This window comes from Odocoileus virginianus, chromosome 15, assembly GCF_023699985.2.
Source record: "Odocoileus virginianus isolate 20LAN1187 ecotype Illinois chromosome 15, Ovbor_1.2, whole genome shotgun sequence".
NCBI classification, from domain to species: Eukaryota; Metazoa; Chordata; class Mammalia; order Artiodactyla; family Cervidae; genus Odocoileus; species Odocoileus virginianus.
In genome coordinates, this window is record NC_069688.1 from 6,545,437 (window position 1) to 6,570,334 (window position 24,898).

Below are 24,898 nucleotides of genomic sequence, written 5' to 3' on the forward strand. Positions count from 1 at the left end.
GACCGTAGTAGAGAACGACAGGAGTGATGATCTACAGCCATGGGACCAGAGTCGGGCTGTGAGGACAATGAGAGGAAACACAGCGTTCTCGGAGCTGTGCCTGGTGTTACCACCAGTGCTCCACACATACTGTGGGTGCACGGGTGCTCAGGCGTGTCCAGCTCTTAATGAGCCTATGAATGGTAGCCTGCCAGGTTCCTCTGTCCACGGGATTCTCCAGGCAAGAATACTGGAGTGGGTTGCCATTTTCTCCTCCAGGGGATCTTCCCGACCCAGGGATCAAACGCGTGTCCCCTGAGTCTCCTGCAGTATCAGCTGGATTCTCTACCACTGAACCACTTGGGAAATCCACTCAATACAGACCAGCCACATTCTTATCAAATCATATCCAGCATATGGAGAACATGGTGCCAAAAATGCTTATTATACACCCACCCGGACAAATGGAGAAGTCAAGCAAAAGAGGAGCCGCTTTAAATGATAGAGCATGCAGATGAGAAAGCAAAGATGTTTCTCTTCCCTTCAGTCATACAGAAGAGGCCACGGGACATGACAGGTGGCCCTGGTGGCCAGCACACCCCAGCCAGGGCAGGTGTGGCTCATCCTGGCTTCCACTGTGGGGCCTTGGAAAAAATTCCTCAGTCTCCATGAACCACAGTCTCCTCATCTGTCCAGCTACCAAAGCCAGACCTTGGCATAAAGGACGGGAGAAGGGAACTCCACTTTTCACTTGAGGGGTCCAGAAATAACTTCCTTACAGTCAGAGAAAGACTCTACAAGCCACCTGCTCACCTGGGAAGCAGAGCGAACTGCCTAAGTTTTTTGAAGTATGGAACCCAGTGCATGTCATTCAGTGTTACTGATTCTGATGATGGATACCAAGAGTTGTCTCTGTGCTGAGGATGACGCAGCTGAGCAGAGGAAGGGGCGGTGGTTGCTATGAGAGTTACGTTCTGAAAGAGACGTGAGTCATGTAACTCTTAGCTGTGTGTCACTGATCCATCTGTGCACTCAGCCAACAGGCATCAGTACTTTTCGTGCTAAAGAGGAGGTGCTAAATACCGGCATGAGTGGGGACGGGGGGTGAAGAACCCAGATGAGTAAGATGTAATCCTGACCCTACAGAGCTTCCAGTTCCAGCTGGTGCAATAGTGTCCTGAAAACCCAGAGCAGGAAGACAGCGTGTGTAGCACAGTGGTAATGGATTGGAAAAATGCATCCCAGTTCTAGCACTGTCCATTGCGATGTAGGTGCGTGCATGCCCAGTCGCTCAAATTCAATTCTTTGTGACCCCATGGGCTGCAGCTTCCAAGCTCCTCTGTCCATGGGATTTCCCAGGCAAGCATACTGGAGTGGGTTGCCATTTCCTACTCCACGGGTGGGGTCACTTCAACAAATTACTTAATCACTCTGGCCCTCAGCATCCTCATCAGGGGGATAAAGAGTATGCTCTTGATTTAGGTGGTTGATATGAAGGTTAGATTTCAAGTGTGTGATATGGTATGGGCCCATAATTAGTATTCACGCATGGATGTTGTTATCACCATTGTTTTATTATCTTCATTTTTATAAGTGGAATCTCATGAAAGGGCTTGAAAGGATGAAGGTTTATCATGTATGCTAAACAAATTAATATGCCTTGCATCACGGAGAACTAAGGGAATAGTTGAAATATTTGGCCGAATATGGCGTCACCATGATCTTACCAACAACAGCACTCTTGGAGACCAGCACATAAATAAAATGGCATCTGATGTTATGTCTGCGGGCTTCTCACACGTGGTGGGAAGCCTCAGCCAGCCACGCCAATGGCCTGCTTTCATGCCACGGGGAACATTAAAGAGTGAGAAACAGCAGAGTGTTAATACTGTCACAGTACTCGCTCATCCAGACATGTGATCAAAAGCCAGGGCCCATTCCCTGAAACACAACATCAATTAAGAAGGGATGTGCAATTTCTTCCGAATACACAGCAGCCAACTGCCAACAGCATTTCTGCAACACGAGTCAGGGCCCTCCCCCTCAGAACTCAGATTCCTTTGTGTTCCCAGCTGCTTTCTAAAGCATATTCAAAGTGCCCACTCTCCTCTGAAGGTGAGCATTACACTGAAAAGTATTATAGTATTAACAGTATTATAACTGTTTTATTTATAACAGTGAAGTGAAAAAAAAATGCAAAGAAATGCATTGTGCAATGACAACCGAGTTTAAAACGTGTTGAAAGGGAGAAAACAAGGAGGAAATAGAATGTATGCAGGGTGGGGCGTCAGGTGGTGAAATTAGGCACCGCCATTTCTTTCATTTTCTTTCTTTATTTCTCGTATTGACTCATTCTTTCATGGCTATATACCATGGCTTGATAACCTGGACACCCAGGTGAGCAAGACAAAACCCCAAACGATAGACACAGTCCCTGCCCCCGCAGATGCAGGAGCTGAGCAGTCAGAGTATAAGGAACATAGACATTAAATAAACTGCCCAAAATGTCCCTTATCATGTTTTAAGATGCTTTATATAATACAGAATGGGTACCATGTAGCTGGCATTTAAGAAACAGGATGAGAAAGATGCTGTGTGCCTCTCCGTGTCATTAATTATGCTATGTAACACCTGCCTTGCAGCAGGTACTTCGAAACTATTCGAAAGATTAAAAGAATAAATGAATGATGAACCATTGATTACCTTGCTCTTTTTTTCAATCCCAACAGTGGGTTTTATGTTAGCTGGACCTGGACCATTTCTGCATCCCTCCTGTCTTCTGGTGGGGAGGGAACATTCAGGGTACTCATAGCTGTTTTTCTTGTCCCCAGCTGGCTGTTTGAAGGGCTGGGCAGAGACAAGGCTGAGGAGCTGCTGCAGCTCCCGGACACAAAGATTGGCTCCTTCATGATCAGAGAGAGTGAGACCAAGAAAGGTGAGCAGCCTTGAACACATCTTCCATGTGGGGGTCAGAGAACAAGCTTTGCTCTGGGCTGATTCATGCATCAGCTGGCTCAGGTCCCCTTCCTCCCACGAAGCACGTGAATTGACCCATGCGGTGAGCTCCCAGAAGCCCACACACCGGCAGGGTGGCCAGCACCGAAACCGGGGCACTGGAGCCAGGCTGCAAGGAGCTGGTGGGCCACAGGCTCAGGCTCTGACCCACACCAGACCTGGCAGACTCCCTCTGCAAAATTTCCCAACCTCGGAGAAAAGATGAAAACACCAGTGGGCAGTGCCCAGGCCAGAGAGAGCATGGGCCGCAAAGCTCTGTGACTGGGGCAAATCATGTACTTCTCTGACCTCAGTTTTCTCATCTGTGAAATGGAGAGAAAACCCTTTCCTTGTGAGACTGTGGTGTGATTCAAATGTAATGATATTTGTTGTGCTCTCACAACACAGCAGACCTTCAATCTTAGTCTCTGTGCTCTACAATGAAATCAGGCAGCTTAGAGGACTGGGACGAGCAGATTCACCATGGCCTTCACCACTGTAATTTTCATACATCCTGCGCAATGAGTAATTCGGTGAAAAAGAAATAGCCGGGCTTTGCCAGGGTTCAAAGCTAGAGTCTCCAGCTCTAATTTGGCCTGTACAAATCACTAAGAAGTCATCTCCTCTCTCTAGGCCTCTTTCCTTTCTCTATAGCATGGGATTAACAACAGGAACGTATTTGGCAGGTGTCTGGAATAGGTGGTGGTGGTTTAGTTCGCTAAGTCGTATCTGACTCTCCTGACCCCATGGACTGGAGCCCACCAGGCTCCTCTGTCCATGGGATTCTCCAGGCAAGAATATTGGAATGGGTTGCCATTTCCTTCTCCAAGGGATTTTCCCGACCCAGGGATCAAACTCAGATCTCCTGCATTGCAAGCAGATGCTTTACCAACTGATCTATGAGGGAAGTCTGGAATAGAGTATGCATAAACTCACAGAAGCCAAACATTAATAGCTGGGGCTTACTCATACTAACAGAGAATTAACATTAACTTCTTGAATATAGAAAATAGCCCCACAACCTCAGCCTGCTTCTTGTACACCCACCATCAAAGAAGAGAAAGTGTGGTTTCTGAGACTATCTCCCACGTGCTTATTAAGCACCAGAGCTACCTGGTACTGGATTGAGCCTTCAAGTAAAATAAGCGTCAGCTTTCCTCTGGGGAAGCAGGGACCTTCTTTGTGATATAATGAAGAATCCAGGACCAACCTTTTTCTTAAAAAACCTAAATATGCAGGGTGAGAGCAAAAGCAAAGCAGAGGAGAAACTTCCTTTGCAGGTCCCAGGGGGTCTCCTGAGGCAGAAGACCCAGACCCAGGCCGGGTCAGGGGGTGGTGGGGGATGGACCCCAAGTGTAGCTGCCAGAGCTGATCTAAAAATAGGCTAAGCGGCAGCCTGGGTGGGGGCGGCAGGCTCTGCTCCCTCGGGTATGCAAAGTTCTCGTAAGTTTCCACCTGCAGCTCTTGAACTGCTCGCTGTCCTTTCAGTCCCTGTTGCCATTACCGGAAGACACATGCTGAGCCGCCGCAGAGGGCGGGCCTGGGAAAGCGAGGGATGCTGGCCGCTGGAGAGGCCTGCCCCAGGAGGACAAGGTCCCACCCGCCTCGGGGCAGCCACTTCTGAGCGGCGTGCCTCCAGCCATTTCACTGCTTGCTCTGAGTCTGTTTCTCCAGCTGTAACAGCGTCTGAGGACAATATCTCCTAGGGTCTTTCTGAGACTCAACAGAGAGGTTGCTATGAAATAGCTCAGCCCCTGGCCCTGCATATGCAAGCCACAGATCGGTACATGCGAGCGTCCCTCCCCACTCACTGCCCTGTGAGTTTTTCCCTCCCGGAACCCTAGAAGACAGCAAGGAGGACCCGTGTGTGTGTGTGTGTGTGTGTGTGATTCAGTCGTGTCCAACTCTTTGCGACCCCGTGGACTGTATCCCCCCAGGCTCCTCTGTCCATGGAAATCTCCCGGCAGGAATACTGGAGTAGGTTGTTATTTCCTACTCCAGGGAATCTTCCCAATCCAGGGACTGAACCCATGTCTCCTGCATTGCAGGCAGATTCTTCACCATCTGAGACACCAGGGAAGCCCAAGAACCCTTACACATGACCCAAGCTCAGTTCTCTCACTTTCCATTTGAGGCAATGGAGGCTAAGAGAGGTGCAGAAACTCCCCCAGCGTTCTACTCTGATGAGCCCATCTTGGGTTACTACTCTCATGGTGCTGAAGAAAAAATAACACACTTTATATTGCTGAGGGATACTCAGAAAAATGTCTTCTCGGCCGTATTTCCTTCATTTCTGAGAACACCATGCCCAAGTCAGAGGGGAAGGGTCTAAGAAAAAGGGGCCAAACTGTAAAGCCCCTTCAGCTGCGTGATGGGGCAGCATTGGTGGATCAGGGAGGAAAACGAGAGCACAAATATCTCAGAGTGTGAACTCGAGAAAGACTCAAGAATGACCGCAGATTCAGGATGTGCAGATTACAACCCAATGCTAGTCATTTCATTTGGTCTAAGGACCCCGGTGGCTCAGATGGTAAAGAACTCACCTACAGTGCAAGAGACCTGGGTTCGACCTCTGGGTTGGGAAGATTCCCTGGAGTAGGGCATGGCAACCCACTCCAATACTCTTGCCTGGAGAATCCCATGGACCCAGGAGCCTGGCGGGCTATAGTCCATGGGGTCTCCAAGAGTCGGACACGACTAAGTGACTAAGCACAGCGCACCAGAGCCCACAAAAGGATGTGGAAGCCTCCCAAAAGGTAACTAACAAAGCAAAGATTTAGCCTCTGTGTTTGGAAATCTGCATTGCAGGTACTATCCCTGGTGATCCAGGGGCTAAGACTCCATGCTCCCAATGGGTGGGGTTTGATCCCTACTCAGAGAACTAGATCCCACATACCAAAACTTAGAGTTTGCATGCTACAACTTAAAAAAAAAAAAAAAAAGATCCTGCATGCTGTATCAAAGATCAAGATCCCATGAGCCACAACAGACTCAGTGCAGTCAGATAAAATAAATACACGAATATTTTTGAAAAGAAAAGAGCATTGAGGTATGGTTAATGCAACTGGACTGCTCAAATACCATGTTCCTAGAGATTCTGAAGAGTGAGCTACATCCAAACAGATGAGGTTCGAGCAGTTGTTGCTCAAAACACAAGAGCATGTGTCTGGGTACCATGGTCGTATCACAAGGCTGAGAAGGTCTCTCCACCCCCACGGTGGTGGGCTCCTTAACTGGTGGCCCTGGGGTGATGACCTGTCCTCCACTCCCTGCAGGTTTTTATTCGCTCTCAGTGAGACACCGGCAGGTGAAGCATTACCGAATCTTCCGTCTGCCAAACAACTGGTATTACATCTCCCCGAGGCTCACCTTTCAGTGCCTGGAGGACCTGGTGAATCACTATTCCGGTAAGAATCACTCCATCAAGACCAACACGTGACATCCCTCTTGGCTCACTGCCTACCCCCCGCTCCAACTCTGGGCCTTCAGTCCAGGCTGCTCCCCTAGACCTGCCTGGTGATTTATTTGCTCTCTTGTCCATCCTGCCTTCTTCATATGCTCTTTTCTCAGTAATTCAGACTGCAAATTTCAGGCGAAAACAGACTGAATGTGAATGCTAAGTAAGTAAAACGCAACCAACCTCGACTTCACCCTCCCTCTGCCTGTAAGTGAAATGAATCAGGACGCCCCTACAGTCAAAACCACAGATGGTCTGCACTTCCTTAAGTGGGTCATACACTTGGGCCTCTGGGGCTTTGCTCTGAAATGCCCTTCATTTCCCCCTTTCTGCATGTCAAAGTCCTCATCGACCTTCAAGGCCCACAGGAAGCCCCCTCCTTGACGAAGCCCTTGGAGGTAGAAGGCGAATGGCCTGTTTTTTCTCGGCTCCCCTGCGTGCCAGGTGTTTTTCTGCCTAGAATTCTGGGCGTTCCGCCTGGTGACCTAGTTAAGTGTCTACTGGTCTGTGCTTCTCAACAAGCTCTTAGAGACCAGGGATTATACTTCATTCATCTGAATGTCCTTCCTGGGCCCAGGAGACAGTTCCCAGCGTTCCATGCTGACCGGAGCATCCTCCAAGACAGCGGATACAGAGCAGAGTTTGATGGAGGTGACAGGTGTAGTGCATAGAGTCGGAAGAGCAACTGTGAATTAGACTGACCTGAATGCCAGGTCAGGAGGTCAGGAGTTAAGAGTTTCACCCTATGGAAAAGAGAGAAATGATATATATATATAAAAAAAAAGTGGCTCCATTTCTAAAAGCTGGCTCTGAAACCATCTTGTGTTCAGATCCCAGATCTGGGCAACCTTGGGCTGGCGGTTCACCTTTGAGTCCATCCTCCGTGTCACGCAGATGCTAAGTGTTCCTACCTTGAAGACACGGTGAGAGTTCACCGAGTTAGCACAGGGAAAGTGCAGATGAGAGCACCCGGGACATAAATGTGGGCTCCTGCCACCGCGTGAGCCACCGTGTGAGCCGCTGTTCCCTGACCGGGAGGGCGCCCTCCTCCCCGCTTCTGCCACGTGAGAGAAAGGAAGACAGAAGCCACTTTCACTGCACAAGCATCTTCCCCCTTCCACGTTCCGGACGTCTGAACCCACGCCCTAGATTCTTCAGGATGTGTGATCTTGAAGGGCCTTTCAAGGTGAAAGGAGGCATTCGCAGGGGCTGGGTTATCACACCTGGCCTGTGAGAAGTGCAGGTCAGGAAGGGTCACTTGGGAGACCCACGCCAGACGTGGCTCTGGGCTCTGTGAGTTCCTGGGTGAAGACCTCCACCTCGTGAAGCCCACTTCACTGTTCACGGAAGGTGGATGAGAGCAGCCTGCCTACAGGTGGTTGCCACAATTCTTGAACATGACAGCTCACGTAACATGTCTATCTGAGCTTGGCACATGGTGGGTTCCAAATAAATGATAGAGCAAATATTACTCCCATGACACCTGAACACCTAGCAGCTTAGCTAAAAATGAAAGAGGAAGGGAGTCCTGGAAGCAGTCAGCTTTTACTGATCACGAGTAGAAGTTGGTCGTGGTATTTGGCTTTTAATAAGAATCATCTGAGAGGTGTGGAGACCATAAGTTTTGCATAGACAAAAGCAAACATGAAAAGGATGCTGGCCCAGCAGAGATGTTTACAGAGCAGGAGGTCCACAAGGCTTCCCTGCCGTGAACATCCGAGGATCGCACGGCAGCACAGAAGCGCACCTTCCAAAAACGGGCCCCGGTCACTGCACCAGCACAGGGATCAAAGTCAGCAGTCCTCTCTGCGAGTGACTGAAAAGGGCCTGCGGCCCTGCAAGCCTTCTGGTACCTTCAGGACCCCATGGTGGGAATAACGTGGCCAGTTTACAACCCACCAGGTTCTTCCCAAAGGCGCAGAATCTGAGAAAGCATGCACTCACGGGTGTGAACAGACTTGTTTTGTGAGTTACTTGTATTTATTATCCCAGTGCCTTTGGTCAACTTATTTAATAACTTAAGAATTATTCAATTATATTATTATTCAAATTTTCTATTATTGAATTTAATAATTTTGGAGCCTCAGTTTCTGTATCTATGAAGCGAAAGTGAAAGCGTCATTCAGTCATGTCCGACTCTTTGCAACCCCATAGACTGTAGCCTGCCAAGCTCCTCTGTCCATGGGATTCTCCGGGCAAGGATACTGGAGTGGGTGGCCATTCCCTTCTCCAGAGGATCTTTGTGACCCAAGGATAGAATCTGGGTTTCCTGAATTGTAGGCAGATTCTCTACCATCTGAGCCAATAATTTTGGAGCCTCAGTTTCTGCATCTATAAAATGGGGATTAAAATGCTTCTTACAGGATTATCGTTAGGACCACAAAAAAAAAAAAATAACATGCCTGTGACTGGCTGTGAACTCAAGCTCATGACTTGACCCCAGGGTCTTTGGCTTCTTCATTCCCCAAACGGGTATACAGTACCAACAGCCAGAGTAGCTCAGGGCTCCCTAAGCTGACAGCTGCCAGGCTCACTGAGCACGGGACTGAGGCTACATGCTCAGAAGTGCTGGTTCTCTTCTTTGCCAAAATGTATGTCTCACCCTAAGAATTAACCTTTCTAAGGAAGGTGCTCTCTACCGCCACTCATTTCTTTCATCTTTGTGTCTGACTTGCTGTCCTTCGCCTCCTGACCTGGGAGGTTGTTTCAATTTCCAGCACGTGACAGGTAATTATTTCAGGTTCACATCCAGTTAAGCTCCCTGTAACCTCAGGGTCCAATCTCACATTCCTCAGTGCGAGCCAGCATGGGTGGACATCTGTGTCCCCACGGTGAAAGTCACGCGGACACGAAGCATTACTGACAGTCACTCTCTGACTTGATTCTTCAGCTACAATTCCCTTTTCTTCTTTGGCTAGGACACCCCAAGAGCTCCATCACTGTGATAGAGACAGAGCCCAGCAGAGGGGTGTTGTGCTTCCTAAACCCTGGCGATGGGCAGTCTCGAAGCCAAGCTGGCTGCATCCAGGCAGGCACTTCATCTTCCACAGGACAAGAGACCCACTATGCTCTCCATCCTCAGTAGGGCCACAGAGAATCTCCTGCATCTGTGAGAGCATCTGAGCACTGCAGGCTCGAGCGTGTCTCACGATGACATGGGCTAGGGAAAGGCTTTGAAGAGATAGAGGCTCTATCTTAAAGCTCCTAGAGAGATGGGGGACCCTGGAAGCTCAACTAGGGGCTATTAAAGGAGGATAAAAGGAAAGGATTTATTTAATTTTCATCCTCTTTTTGCTTGAGTATCTAGGGTAGAGAAGAGAGAAGTTTCTTTTTTGTCTTCGTCAATTTTCTTCTCGATTTTGCCTTTTATCTTTCTGCCCTTCTCCTCCTATTTCTGTGTCATTCGTCCTTTTTGGTCTGTCTTTGCGTCTTCCCCTCCCTCCCTCTCTACCTCTTTCTTCCCACCCTCTTCTCTCCCTCTCTCTCCTTTCCTGTCTTCTTCCCTTATTTCCTTTATCTCTCTCCCTTCCTCCAGAGGCATCAGCCCCACCCATGCAATACGGACCCCGGTTCTGTGTGCCGTGGGGAACGCAGCAGTGCACATAGCCCCCCAGCACACAGGCCCCCCAGCACACAGGAGGCTGCCCCCGAAGCTGATGGCCCTGCACCTTGGTGGGAAATCCCTGGGCGTGGGGTCTCCCTCACACGGGCACTCTGCCAGCTGTTCTCACGTGTCAGCTCCGTCCTGTCATCCAACAGTAGAGGATTCAGGTTCAGAGAGGGTCCAGGTGATGCGCTATCTGGGCAGAGCTGAGATTGTACCCCAAGTCTGGCGGATCCTGGGTCCTAAAATCTACTCTTGCCTGTGTCAAGCTAAGCTCAGTGTGTGCTCAGGGCATGTTGAGATGTCTTCAACAGCTGCACACATGGTTCTCAGCCCCTTGCAAGTCTCAGCCCCAGTTTCCCCTCATGAATATCCAGGGTCCCGCAGCACACACTGGCCGGGGCATGTCAGAGCCACTGACCGGTTCTCTGCTTTCTCCTCAGAGGTGGCCGACGGCCTCTGCTGTGTGCTGACCACACCCTGCCTCACTCAGACAGCGGCAGCCCCAGCAATAAGGGCCTCCGACTCACCCGTCACCCTACGCCAGAAGACCTTTGACTGGAGAAGGGCGATCAGGTGTGTGTGTGTGTGTGTGTCCTCCATGCATGTATCAGCCCCAAACCAGCACATGTGAGCCCAGCACATGAAAACCGTGGCCAGTTACCGCCAGCCTTGCTACCCCCCTGCTCTGCGCAGGTGCAGACCCCGGGAATCTCGGTTTCCCTGGGAGACCAACCTGTCTCAGCTCCCATGCCCTGGGTGGCGTGGCCCTAGCAACTCCCCACTACAGCCTGAGTACCCCCAGTTCTGCACATTCATTCAGCCCTCCTTCAGCATCAGCTGAATATTTTCTAACTGAATGATACCTCCTTGCGTTTTTCTAATTGTCAGTATCCTAGAGGGCAACACACAGATCAGTCTTGTGTAAATTTAATCTTGCTGTAAACTCAATCATGAAGCTTAAACCCACCAGCAAAATCCTAAGATGACTTCATTCTTTAAGGGGAAAAAAAAAATCTTCCCTTATTTGTTCTGATTGTCAGCTATTGCATTTAAGGGGTATCTGTAAGTGGGGACTGGTGGGTTACCTTATTAATTAAATAATGATCCAGACATCCCACTGGTAAATTCAAAGAAAATCAGTGATCAGAATTGCCTAGGAAATAAAACAGCTGTTCCTTGTAAATTATCAAGAAGAAAGATTCATTAAAATGTACAGTTGGAAGTTTTAGCCATCCAAGGAAACAGTGGCTCAGAGAGGTCAAATGATTTCTCCAAAATTACACAGCCACAGATGGAAGAAGCAGAATTAAAGTTTGATACATATTAACCAGGCTCTTCATTTGTTTTTCTCCCTTTTCGTATTCTCTTGTCCTCCATCCCACTCCATCCCTCTGCTTTTCCCCTTTCTGTCCACTACCTGCCCACTAGCAGACAGCAAGAGGACCCGGAGGGGGCAGAGAACCCAGTTGGTGTGGATGAGTCCCTCTTCAGCTACGGCCTTCGGGAAAGCATCGCCTCGTACTTGTCCCTAACAGGAGATGACAGCGCCTCCTTCGACCGGAAGAAGAAAAGCGTGTCCCTGATGTACAGTGGGAGCAAAAGGAAGAGCTCTTTCTTCTCGTCACCACCATACTTTGAAGACTAGCTGGAGAACAGACACCACGGTGTTTGCCCAAAATAACAGAGGTTATGACTGTCACCTGCCATCCTGCACAGAGGCACGTGGTCTCTGGGGAAACTCACGTCTTCCAGAAGCCAAGAGAAGCCACATGAAGAACTAAACTCTTGACTTCTGCATCCATATCACGACAAAGGGGACCCCTCCCTAGTGTCTGATCAGGCATACTGCCAAATGTTGACTCCTGGCATCTTCGTGTGAGGGGGTTGGAAGAGCCGTGTGTGTGTGTATGTGTATGCGCACACTATGTGCAAAAGACAAAGATGCTCTCTCGCAAGAAAGTGCACCAGGACCCTCTCCAGCACACCACCCAGCTGGGCTCCCTCTGAGGCCACTAGAGAAAACTTCTGAATGAGAAAAGCCTGAGAAGAAAATGAGTCAGAAGCTACAGCCTGGCAGACAATCTGGGTTTGCAAATCGATCCCCTGCACTGAACTTTCGAAACCCATCTGTAAAGAGACCTCTGGGCTGCAGCTCCTCTCTTTCTAAGGGAGCTCAGTGGCACTAAACGCTAACCTTCCCTATGAGCCCCCGGTCGGAAGATCCCTTTGGGCTTCTAGCTCCATAACTACGTGTGTAGAAGTCAGGTGACTTCCCAACTTATGCAGACAGCAGGAGAAATGGGAGAGGAGGCGGCTGCCCATGGGGAAAGCACAAGGGCAAGCCTGGAACTGAGCGAGATTTCGCGACGTCGCCAGCCACGGCTCACGGCACAGAAAGGGCTTCTCTGGAATGCTGAGGTTCTTGCCTCTATTCATGCCTCCGGTATTCATTCGCGAGTACCAGAAGAGGCACTGTGTTAAGACCTGTGTAGGTATCAGGTATCAGGCCCAGCAGTATAGACAGGAAGAAAATATTTGTTATAGACAAATATTGTGGAAGTGCTATGCTGTGCTAAGTCACTTCAGTTCGTGTCCGACTCTTTGTGACCCCATGGACTGTTGCCCGCCAGGTTCCTCTGTCCATGGGATTCTCCAGGCAAGAATACTGGAGTGGGTTGCCATGTCCTCCTGGGACTGGGTGACCCAGGAGTTCATGTCTCAGCTGGATCCTTAAGTAATGGAAGGGTTGGCTGGACTGGTTGGATTTTTTGGGAAAAAAAAAAAGGAGCTTGGTAAGTTCTAAAGAAATCATCCATCCAGTATCTTCTTCTAAAAAGAGTCTGTCAGCCACATGAATAAAAATGCTAAGCTCCAGAAAAGAGGGGAACCAGAGTGGCTTAATTCTGTCAAACAGAATTTTAAGAGATGAGAGAGAAAACACCGCAAATTTCTGGAGAAGGAGAAGCAATTCTCTCCGGATCCTGTTAAGAAGGGGTTGCAGTGGCCTCTAGGACCTGTTTCCCCGCCGTTGCAAAGGGGTTCCGGGAGAGGAGGGGTGTTGCTGATAGGAAAAGTCTGTCTGTTCAGCATACACATTCCAGCCATCTGAGATCACTGCCCTGGTGGTGTGTGCACATGCGTTTACACGATTTTCTGTATCATCGGATTCCAGCGTGTTTATCCAAGAGGACGTTTGTGGTTTCCTCAACACTCCCCACAGGCTGTTTCTAAAGGGCTGGCCGATGTATGGGAAATGAATGTAACTCTGGGGGCGCCAACTCCCCCCCTCGCCAACGGCAGATGTGTGTGCTGCGTCTTCTGTACTGTTTTCCGTTGTGACCAACGACATGGTTGGGACATTTGGGGAGGACTTGGTGTGGGGGGGGGCAGGTTTTAAATGGGAAGCATTACATTTTGCTAAATCATGTATTTATTCCTGATTAAAATAAGCCTAATAAATATTTAATTCTCGGGGACTCCCCTGGCAGTCCAGTGGTTAAGACTTCGCCTTCCAGTGTAGTGGGGGGGATGCGATCCCTGGTCAAGGGGCTAAGGCCCCACAAGCCTCACAGCCATAACATAAAACAGAAACAGTGTTTTAACAAACTCAACAAAGAATTTATAAGTGGCCCACATGAAAAAATATTTACTTGGCATGCAGGAAGAGGTTCCTGGGTGAGGCGGGGGGTGGTTAGCTCAGAGGCTCCGTGGGTTAAGAATTTTTAAAGAAACTTGCAGCTGGAGTGAGAGGAGACGAGGGAACATAAGCGGAGCCCACACTGGCTGGTGTGTCGGCGTCTCCTGGAGATGCAGTCACAAGAAAACAGGGCTTGATGACTTTTGAGGCTGTCTCATCCGACTTGGGACTGGACACCCAAGATCCAGAGAGAGAACAACTTCTTAGCAATTGTTAGGAAAGTTTGGTCTCACCTAGACACTCTTGCATATTACTTGTGATAGCTCTGCGATTTGTTCTTCCAAGAATTCCTTCCGCAGATATGTTTTTGGACACCTACTAGATGCCAAATGCTGTTCTAGGGGCTGCGACCATTGCAGTGAAACCAGAAGAGGACCTTGCAAGCAGGGGCAGGCGGTGTCCTTCCCAACCTAACTCCCCAGGGAAGCTCTCCTCTCCTTGTGTCCCCTCCCTTCTGCCTGAAGTTCCTGGCAACCCAGGCCCAGCCCCTCAGATGACAGCAAGACCATAGGATGACAGAGAAACACATAGAAGGAACATGGCCCCCAAGAAATCATGAGATAGCTGGACTCCCAACCTGGGAAAATGTTATGGGAAAGAGAAAAAAGAAACTCACTAGTTATTTAAGCTGCTTTCATGATGGGTCTCCTTGTTAAAGCAGTTGAGCATTTGCTCCAAAGTGCATAGAAATAAAGGGGCTTCCCAGGTGGCTCAGTGGTAAAGAATCCATCTGCCAATGCAGGAGACCTGAGTTCTATCCCTGGGTCGGGAAGCTCCACTAGAATAGGAAATGGCAACCCACTCCAGTATTCTTGCCTGGAAAATCCCATGGACAGAGGTACCTGGTAAGTTACAGTCCATGGAGTTGCACAGAGTCAGACATGACTGAACGACTGAACACACACACTCACGCATAGAAATAAACCTGATTTGCAGATAGTGAGATAACTTTATAAAAATCCAATGGACCCAGCAGACAAAGTATTAGAGATGATAAGAAAGCTTAGCAAATGCAGAACCAACTTAGTTCCCTATACCCTTGTTTACCAACTGGAGAGTAAAATAGAAAACACGAAACCACTTAGGAAGGGTCTTGCCTCACAACAAGTTTGCAAAACTTTTATGGAGAAAAGTTCAAAACTCTATGAAAAGATAAGGAGACAAAAATACTATGGGCCTGGTTACAGGGTTAAGCTGATATAAGAACTAATATCCTAAAAACAGATATTTTGCCAGAATGATTTGGAAAAGTATGTGAAACTACTGTCCAATTTCCATCAGGAATATTTTTAAAAATCAGTGAACTTATTCTGGCTTCCTGGGTAGAACAGTGGTAAAGAATCTGCCTGCCAGTGCAGGAGACCAGGGTTCAATCCCTGGGATGGGAAGATCCCCTGGAGAAGGAAATGACAACCCACTCCGGTATTCTTGCCTGGGATATCCCATGGACAGAGGAGTCTGGCAGGCTACAGTCAATGGGGTCGCAAAGAGTCAGACGCGACTTAGTGACTGAACAATAACAACGTTAAAACGTGTTCCAACATATATACAGAAGTATCAAACCCCATGAATAGCCAGGCCAATTTTAAATAAGAAAAGCAACAGGGTAGGCGAGCGCTTCTACTAAGAGGTATCTGTGAAAACAGGAGAAAACAGCGTTCTGGACCCAAACTAGCAACTCCCTCGCACTGCCCCCAGATGGTTTAATGGACTCAGCATGGTCTTAGATGCCCTCTTTGAACCAGGAGCTGAGCTAAGTGTTAAGGCCATACTAAGATGAATTTTGTACCCAATCAAGCCTGCAGTCATAGTAGAAATGGAATAAGCTGTGCTAGAAAACATAACAAGCAAGTAAAACAAATCAGAATTCCTAAAAGTTACCAAGCAGAAGTCTCTTCACCGCAGTGAGAGTCTTTCTGTTTTAGAGATGGAGAAAGGCTTAGAGGCCCCATTCAGCCGAGCCCTAAAGATGGAGTGAGTTTCCAGGTGGAAAACAGGACGTGCTGACCACAGACCAGCATGGAAAAGATCTAGAGGAAGGCATGGCATTTTCTAGGAATGGCGGTGGAGCTGGTGAGCCTGGACTGCAGGGTTTGTGTGGGAAAGGAGAAAGGAAAATTGACTTTGAGGCCAATTCCTGGGGCCTGGAGCTCATTCTGAGGAATGCAGAATTGGGGCAATGTTGTAGGAAAGCCATGAAAATTTCTTCTAAGTCCTGTAAATCATAGTGTGGAGGACATGACCTCTTCTACCTTCTCTTAAAACTGGCCAAGGGGTCAGTGCCACAGAATTCAGGCTTGCAACACGGCCTCCCCTTCCTTCTTCAACCTCCCGTGAGGGCAGGTGAAATCTCCCACCTCCTGATCTGCTGTTGTTTGGAATTGCCTCTGCTTTGCATGGGATATGGGGAACTGGTTTTCTTAAGTTCCCACAGGGTGCAGGGCACTTTACAAACCTTATATCATGACTCCTTGAGTCCTTGGGAGACAGAATTAATCACACCCATTTTATCCATGAAGCAGGTAAGTAAAAGATTTCACCCAAGGCCAGCATCTTAATGCAAGCTTGTCTGATTCTAGGCTTTTTCTCTGACACATTGAGACCCTGAAAGCATCCCAGGCTCTTGGAAAAACATTCTCACAGTGTGGAAGAACACAGGATTTGGCTTCACAGGTTCCAGCCCCTAATGCAGTGCCTTCTTGACTGTGTGTTCTTTAGCAGATCACTAAACATCTCTGAGCCTTGACTTTCTCATGTCTAGATTAGACACAAAATAAATGCCCCTTGCAAATCAATGTCAGGAACCTATGAGATCATGCATTGAAACAGATTTATGGCCCCACACATGCTAAACAAATACATATAAGCTATTAATTATCACAGGAGTCTGTCTCGTTCAAATTTCAATAGTTCTGGCCCAAGATTTACAGAAAGACTGAAGGTTTTATCCAAGAATATATCATCACCTCACTTTCATTCCCCCAAACATCTGTTGGTAGAGAGCACGTTGAAGTAACTGCTAATATATTGAAGTATTTTAGTTCTCTCAGTTCCAAATAATTTCACATGCATCCCAAAGACTGTGGGGAACAGTTGTAAAAGCTGTCTCTAAATGACTAAAACAGAAGGAGGGTTTATTTTTAAACACACTACCATTTGTTAAAACAGATTCGTTTTTGAAATTCCCCAAACATCTCAACCCTCCAGAACTTTTAAAAGGAAAATTCTGCCTTCTGGGCCTACTGGAAGGTATTTTTTGGTGTCCTCTGGGTCCCCTCGAGTGTCTGGTTTCTGAGAGGGCCCTGGGGGGAATCCCTTTGGGAACAACTCACAGTCAGGAAGGTCTGCTTTCAGTACCAGGAACTGCAAGATGTTTGTGCTCAGGTCTCTTGCCACTCAGATGGACCCCCTATAGAGGGACAGACTGAAGACCACCCAAAGCGAAGGACAAGATACACAAGAAAGAGGTGGGAGGAAGGGAAGCAGACCGGCTTGTGGGTCCCAGGACACACACCACCATCCCACTACCCAGGTTCATGAGCTAGCTCCTCCGCTGGCTGTGTGTTAATCACGGAGCACCGACCAGAACACAGCAGCGTTGGGTGCCCCGGACTCTCTGGAGAGCCGGGCACTGCTGGCCCCTGCTGGCCTGGAGTTGACAGTCTGCGGGAGAGACACACGCGGCAGGAAGAGTGATTCTGCACTGGTGGGGAAGCGGGAGAAAGGCTGGATGAGATTTACAGGTGGCAGCGGCCTCAGGAAGGGGGTCCGATCCGAGGCTGGAAAGTCTGGAAGGAGTCCCTGAAAGACGAGGAGGTCAGGAAAGAGGACGATGGGAGAAAAGCATTTCGGGCAGAGGAAACCACCTGGAAGAGGCTGAGTAGAGCACAGACTTCTCAATGCACCGGACGGCTCCGTGGCTGCAGGAGAGAGAGAAAGCGGCAGGAGGCACTGCTCCCTTTCAGGGCGGAGACGATGCCCATCCGGCCTCAACTGTGCCCTCTGCACTGACACTTCTCTACCCTCCTCGTAGTCATGGGTTTGGATCCCAGGAAGCCTGGACAGAGCTGCGTGTGGTTCGATGGCCTTAGAATCGCCAGGTGGTCCCTGACACTAGCCCTGACGGTTCTCCATTGCTCTTTCCTCTGTGCCACTTAACAGTCTCCTCATTGCTTTCTTTTCCTCCAGCACTGCCCCTTACATGCATCCTCCACCAAGCTCTAGAAGTCTGACCCTTCAGTGGGAGGAGTGTTCATAGTAGCACTATTGCCAGTAGCCAAAAGGGGGAAGCACCCCACATGTCAATCAGCAGAGGAATGGGTCAACAAAGCATGGTGCACACACACAGCGCAATATCACTCAGCCTAAAAAATAAATGAAATTCTGATGCATGCTGCAACATGGATGAACCCTGAGGACGTTATGCTAAGTGAAATAAGCCAGTTACAAAAGGACAGATCTCATAGGATTCCATCAACATGAGATAAATTCATATTAGAGTGGGCAAATTCACAGAGACAGGAAGTGGCATAGAGGTTACCAGGGGCAGGGAGGAAAGGAGAATGGGAAGATAGTGCTTAATAGGTGCAGAGTCTCTGTTTGGAATGATGAAAAGGTGCTGCTGATGATTAATACTGATGGTCACACAACGTTGTGAATGTACTTAATGCCAGTGAATGGTATGGTTGGTAATGGTTAAGATGGGAAACCAAGTCAGCAAACAAACAAAAGCCACCAATGGCTCACATGCACTCAGGATAAAACCCAAGGTGCTCAGCACAGTCTGGCTATTCTCTGCCTCCCAGCCTCCACTCCACAGTCCAGGCAGACCCTGCTCTCCAGCCGCATTGCATGATGGGCAGATCCCAGTAAGGAGCCCTTGATGCCAGGACTCTGGTTGCGTGTCAATACAGCCTGCAGCATCAGCGTGCACAGGCCCTCTCCCAGGGCACTCCCTCCTCCCGGAGCTTGGCCGGGGGCTTCTCTCTGAGCTGCCATAAGACTCTCTTCTAAACAGCTGCGTTAAGTGTCTGTCCCCTCTCTCTCAAGTAAACTACAAGCTTCCTGAAAGCTAGGGCACATATCATGCAGTAAGGCATTTCCAGCAATGAGCATAGTACCTGGCACCAGTTGGACATTCAATAAAATTAGAAGCTAATCAGAACAACCAACAGAGATTATGCTGCAGTCAACAGGTGGTTTCCTCCATCATAATTATTCCATCCCTATCATTATCATATCACCATCATCATCATTTTCACCACCTTCATCACCATTATCATCATTATCACTAACACTACCCTGTCTACATAATCAGTACTTTAGCTATGAGTAGCCAGTAACATCCTGGCTCATGTATGCATAGAAAGATGGCCATGGGTGGGACACCCATTCATAACAAAGGATAAAGGAAATCCAAGCAATCGAAGCCAGGTGGGGGAAGGAAGGACCGCCTTCAGCAAGACTGAAGACAGAGTGGGCAGCTCACCATCAGCACAGCTCTCCGGAAGAGTCTGGAGTTGGCGGCTCTGGTGGTTACAAGGTGGATGCTGGCCACGTCGGCTCCGCCACGGTCTGCTGCCAGGGTCACGCGCCGAGGGTCCCCGCCAAACGCTCGGATGTGGGTCTGCACCCAGGTCAGAGCCACCACCTGGTCCAGCAGCCCCCAGTTGCCGCTCAGCTCGTTGGACCCTTAAGAAAGAGGAAAGCCTTTAACCTTGCACACTGCAGGGTTAATCCTGCACCCTGGATGCAGCCAGTCAGGCACATGGTGCCTGTAGGGGACCTAGACTCCCATCCACCCAGGTCAGGACTGTGGCTTCTCAATACGGTGGGAGAGCCTGGGTTCTGGAATCAGGCCCATCCAACTGGGATTCTCCCATCAGCCTTTGCCAAGTAGGAGACCTGGACACATCCCTCCACATCTGTGGACTAAGGCTTCCCCGTCCTAGAGGGGGTGGCTGCTCAGATGAGAGGCAGTGTGTGTTCAGAGCCCCTGCTTGGCACATCCAGGGAAAAGGAGCTGAGCTTCCTGCCTGGGATCCTCCCTGACTGCCCCTGACTCTCGGGGTCTCTTCCCCCGGACGAAGGCTAGGCCAGCCTGGGGCCATCAGTCTCACCCCTTCCCACCACCTTCCATGACCTTCAGCAGCACTCAGTAGAGATGATCTTTTTTTTTTTCCATATAATTCAGGAAATATTTTGTATTTATTTTTAGATTTTTTTTTGATGAAGACCATATTTAAAGTCTTTATTGAATTTTTTGCAATATTGTTTCTATTGTATATTTTGACTTCTTGGCTGCAAGGCATGCTAACTCCCTGATGAGGGATAGAACCTACATTTCCTGCATTGGAAGGCAAAGTTTTAACCACTGGACCACCAGGGAAGTCCCCAGTAAATATTTACTGAAAGCTCAACACTTTTTTAAAAATGGAATGATTCAGACACAAGAAAACCTACAGCCAGAACACTCTTCTCCTTGGCATGTGGAACGCTCTATGCCCAGGCCCCATGGCCATCTCTGAATTGAATGGACCCTCCTTAGTCTACACCACTAAGGACCCTGAAGCACCAGGCCTGTCCTGGTCCAAGCCGAGGCTCACCCCTCTTCTCTGGCAGACCCTTGGCTTCAACACCAACTACGTGAGGCTGACTCTCAGGATGACATTGCTGCCTAGAGCACTCTCCAGGCCCAGGTCCCTCACATTCCTCCAGGAAGCTGACTCACAGGCACCTCAGGTCCATTCAGTCCCAAAGGGAATCGATTCCAAGTCTCCTGAGCGCCCTGCCAGTAGCTTCTCCTGTTTCTTACCTTCTCCCTCAAACCCAGCCACACCCACCCACTCCTCTCCTGCACAACCTCCTGGGTCTTCCCGGACTCTTGTTTCAGCTGCATCCCCTCCTCCCCCCTCCCCTGGTGTGGTGAGTGCTCTCCCCACTGATCTCTGCCCTGTCTCTCCTAGAATTGTTCACTGGCCTCCCACATCCGCACTCTCCTCCTGCCCGAGTTCTCTGTGTGCATCCAGGGTGATCGTCTAAATTACAATTTGATTATCTCTCTCTTAGACACACACACACCCCCCGTGTACACACTCACACTCCCAATGTATACACACACACAACACAATGTATACACACACACCCCCAACATATACACACACACAATGTATACATACACCAGTGCACACACATATACTAATGTACACACACCAGTGTACACACACCAATGTACACACACACCCCAATGGACACACACACACACAACAATATACACACACACCCCAATGGACTCATACACACAACAACGTACACGCACACCAATGTACGCACACAAACACACTCACCAACATACACACACATCAATGTACACACACACCCCCTGCCCCATCCTCTGTAAAGTCTCCCATCTCATCTCACAGTCCTTAGGGCACCGTTTCAATTCTTCTCATGTATTCCAAGCCCCCCAGGACCAGGTCGTCCATCTCTGGGGCACATCTCTCTTTGTCTCCGCCCCCCTCACCCCGTCCTATGCTGCAGCCACCCAGCTCCCCATCAGATGCTCAAACACCGCAGCCCTCCCCTCCCCCACCCTGGGCTCGGCACATGACTTCCTCCACCCAGAACCCTCCCTCTGCCCTTGACCTGCCCTAGCTCCGACCTCTGACCAAGTCATGCTCTGAGTCTGAGCTACACTGTCAATTCACAGGCAGCCTCGGGGGAAGTGAGAGTCCCCTTTCAGAGTAGCTGTCAGCATGGGGTTCCCTGCTAGACCCCACCTTCCACTAAAACCAGTGGCATGCAGTGGGTCCTTATGAAATGTTAGTGAATGAAATGACTACACTTATGATGAACACGATTCAGTATCAAGTGAGAAACTATCAACAAAAACCCATTTCCACAGATAGAAAAGTAGCAAGGCCTTGCCTCCTGCTTCCCCAGCCTGCTGTTCACCAAGGGCTGACGAGAACACCAGCTCGGTGGACATAATGGTTCGAATTACTCCTCCAGCTGGGGAGACGCTCAGAATTTCTTCAAACGCATTTCATGTTCTGGGTTTAGTGAAGCCATTGGCACCCTTCTCTGTGGGCTTTTCTGGATTGCAGACACATTCTGTTTGTTTCCAAGGTCTCAGGGAGGGCAGAAAGGCTGGGCAGCGGCTGAACAAGACCCAGTCTGGGAAGTGACGCCCACGGCCTGCATTTCCAGGGGCAGCGTGGAGGCATGGCGCTGTCCCTGACTCCCAGGCCCCCAAGGAGCAGCTTCCCACGGACAACGCTGACATTCTGGGGCCTACAGACCCCTAGGAAGTCAGAGATGAGGCTTCTCTCAGGAAGCAAGTCTGACCTGGGCTTCTCCTTATGCCAGCACTCTGCTGAGTAGTGCAGAGAGCAAGACAGACAAGGTCTCAGCCCTCAGGGCAGACAGCCTCCAGGACGCGTGCACGGGGAGCCGCCAACTAGCTCATCTGAGAAGGTCTAGCTCAGCCCTTTTACTCCCTAGTGGAACCTGAGACTACAAAGGGAAAGAACTTGTTTAGTTGCAAGAAGTAAATTTTCTTTCTTTTTTTTTTAAATGTGGACCAAAGTCTTTATGGAATTTGTCACAATATTGTTTCTGTTTTATGTTTTGGTTTCCTGGCCACAAGGTCTGTGGGATCTTAGCTTCCTGATCAGGGAATGAACCCCCACTCCCTGCACTGGAAGGCGAAGTCTTAACCACTGGGCTGCAGGGAAGTTCCCTAGAAGCAAAACTGAGATAGAATCGGCACTTCAATCTAACACACACTCAGTACCTTTTGTCCTAACATTCAACCCAATTCAGCAAACATTTGTAAAAAAAAAAAAAATCTATGGTGTGCAAGGCACTCTGTTATTTTCATTAAAAATTTTAGGTACTCTTTTTATGGAACTTTCTCTGCTCTGAAGCCTTCATAACACCTTCATTCTCGCTGCATCAAGTCTAACTTCTTCCTGGCTTCTCCTCCCCTCTAAGATTAACTTTAGGTTTCTCTGGTGGCTCAGCTGGTAAAGAATCTGCCTACAATGCAGGAGACCCGGGTTCGATCCCTGGGTTGGGAAGATCCCCTGGAGGAGGGTCTGGCAACCCACTCCAGTATTCTTGCCTGGAGAATTCTATGGACAGAGGAGCCTGGTGGGCTACAAGTCCATGGCGGGGTGGATCTCAAAAAGTCAGACACAACTGAAGCGACTAAGCAGTAGCAGCAAGATTAACTTCAGCCCGTCTGAGCAGTCTGGGTTCCCCTCACTTTCCAACACCCATCCTAGTCCAGGCATCGGGGTCTGCTCATTGCCTGTGCTCATCACCCTACACTCTGGTCTTGGCTGAGCTCCATTCTCTTCATCTTCAGGGCTGAGCTCTGGTCTCACCTGACTCAGCCCTGCCAGAACATGCAGCAAGCAGTGCTGCTGGGGGCATGAAACTGGACAGGGCTGCTCTCTGCTGGCCAGGCACGCACCGTCCAGGAGGGAGCCCAGGATGTAAGTGGAAGATCTCTGGGCAAACATGATGATGCGCCTCTCCAACTGCCTCACCCCACCCCGAACCAATCCTCCAGCTCTGTTCTACCCACTCTCTGGTCAGAACACATCAGCCAACATTCAGATGCCTCCTCGTGGTCTAATTGGCTCTTGTTTATTTGATTATTTATTCAGTTATCTTTCTAAAGCTCCTCAGCTGGGCTCACAGCAGTTCCTCCCCCAGTTCTTATTGATGGCCATCAATAAAAGGGATCGTGGTGCACTGGCTTTGCAGGTGGGTTATGGAGCCAGACCAGTCAGGCACCGGTCTCACTCCATCCCCTACAAGCTCTGTGGGGCCCTGGATGAGTTACTTAATGTGACTTGACTTTCTCCATCTGTAAAATGGGATAATAATAGTACCAACCTCAACAGGTTGTTATGATGATTGAATTTGTTAAGAATTCTAAAAGGAACAGAATCATGCAGAACCTGGTATAAAGCACTCTAGGAGTTGCTTGTCTTTTCTTAAATAAAATAGGACAGGTTTAGGTTCAGCTATTATCTCACAGATGCCCTTTGTGGGGCCTGCCTTGTCTTCAGCAACAGAAGTTGCACCTGTGATGGAGCAGGACTCCGGGCCTGTTCTGGTCTCAAAGGGGAGCAGACCCCTCAGAGGGGAGGGACTAAGGGGACGCTCTGAGTGCCCCCAGGATGATGGGGTGCTGGGCACATTACGGCGCCTGGCCTTCCGTCTGGCCCCCAGGCCACAGCACACTTCCTGTTCGCACACCCTTCAGGAGGCCTACAGACCATGACCCACCCGCTCCTCTGACCCTGCAGGCCACTGGCCCCAGGTCCCCTCACTGCATTGTTTTGCCAAAGAGAAGAGGGTAATCACTGTGCCCCACGCTGGCGGGGTCTGTCCTGCCAGTGAGATCCAGGCTGGGGACCCCTTCACTGCCTTCCCACCTGCTCTTCACCAGGAACCGTGCTCCTTCTAAGTGCTGTTGAGTCTGGGCTTTGCTCTCAGAGAACACGAGTTTGTCTAGTCAGCCGCAGAGCTGACATCACTTTCTGTTTCCATCTCTTTCTTAATGTGCCTCTGGAGTCTGGAGCTCTCAGGGGATTATCTTTACTCTGAGCTACAACAGCAGATGCTGCGTACATTCATCACACGAGATAAAGTACATGAAGTGGCAACTTGGCATGACTCAGTAACTGCCAGGGCTGCTGCTGGCCAGATGCAGGGCCCGGACATGGCTACAGACAGCCCTCCCTTACGGAGGCCCTACCAGGGAAAGGGAAGCAGTGTTAACTGTTGGGAGCCCCTGCGAGGTGCCAGCAAGCTTCCAGATGTTTGCCTTCACACCCTTGATCTCATGAGAGGCAAGCAGCCTGGAATGGATGAGAGCGGAGGGACTGAACCCGGGTCTCCTGCGTTCTAGGCATATTCTTTACCCTCTGAGCCACCAAGAGCCAAAGGGAGCTCGTAAAGTATCCACCTGCCAATGCAGTCGATGCTAAAGATGTGGATTTGACCCCTGAGGTCGAGAAGATCCCTTGGAGTAGAAAATGGCAACAGACTCCCAGTATTCTTCATAGGATTCTGGAGAATCCTATGGATAGAGGAGCCTGGCTGGCTACAGTCCTTAGGGCTACAGAGATTGGGACACAGCTGAGCG

The 24,898-nt window shown here is 49.5% G+C and overlaps 2 protein-coding genes across 5 annotated transcripts in view; one reads left to right on the plus strand and one right to left on the minus strand.

Moving 5' to 3' along the window:
* SLA (Src like adaptor) overlaps positions 1-13,513 on the plus strand; it is a 65,235-nt gene extending 51,722 nt beyond the window's left edge. For 3 of the 4 annotated variants that reach the window (XM_070476974.1, XM_070476975.1, XM_070476973.1), the window contains 4 exons: positions 2,811-2,914; positions 6,249-6,380; positions 10,478-10,610; positions 11,466-13,513. In XM_070476974.1, coding sequence (XP_070333075.1) covers positions 2,811-2,914; positions 6,249-6,380; positions 10,478-10,610; positions 11,466-11,682 — 586 coding nt within the window. In that variant the 3' untranslated portion in view covers positions 11,683-13,513. The remainder of the gene's footprint in view (positions 1-2,810; positions 2,915-6,248; positions 6,381-10,477; positions 10,611-11,465) is intronic. The other variant, XM_020910746.2, reaches the window with a different exon arrangement.
* TG (thyroglobulin) overlaps positions 1-24,898 on the minus strand; it is a 238,090-nt gene that overhangs the window by 82,863 nt on the left and 130,329 nt on the right. The window contains exon 41 of the mRNA XM_070476976.1: positions 19,223-19,425. Coding sequence (XP_070333077.1) covers positions 19,223-19,425 — 203 coding nt within the window. The remainder of the gene's footprint in view (positions 1-19,222; positions 19,426-24,898) is intronic.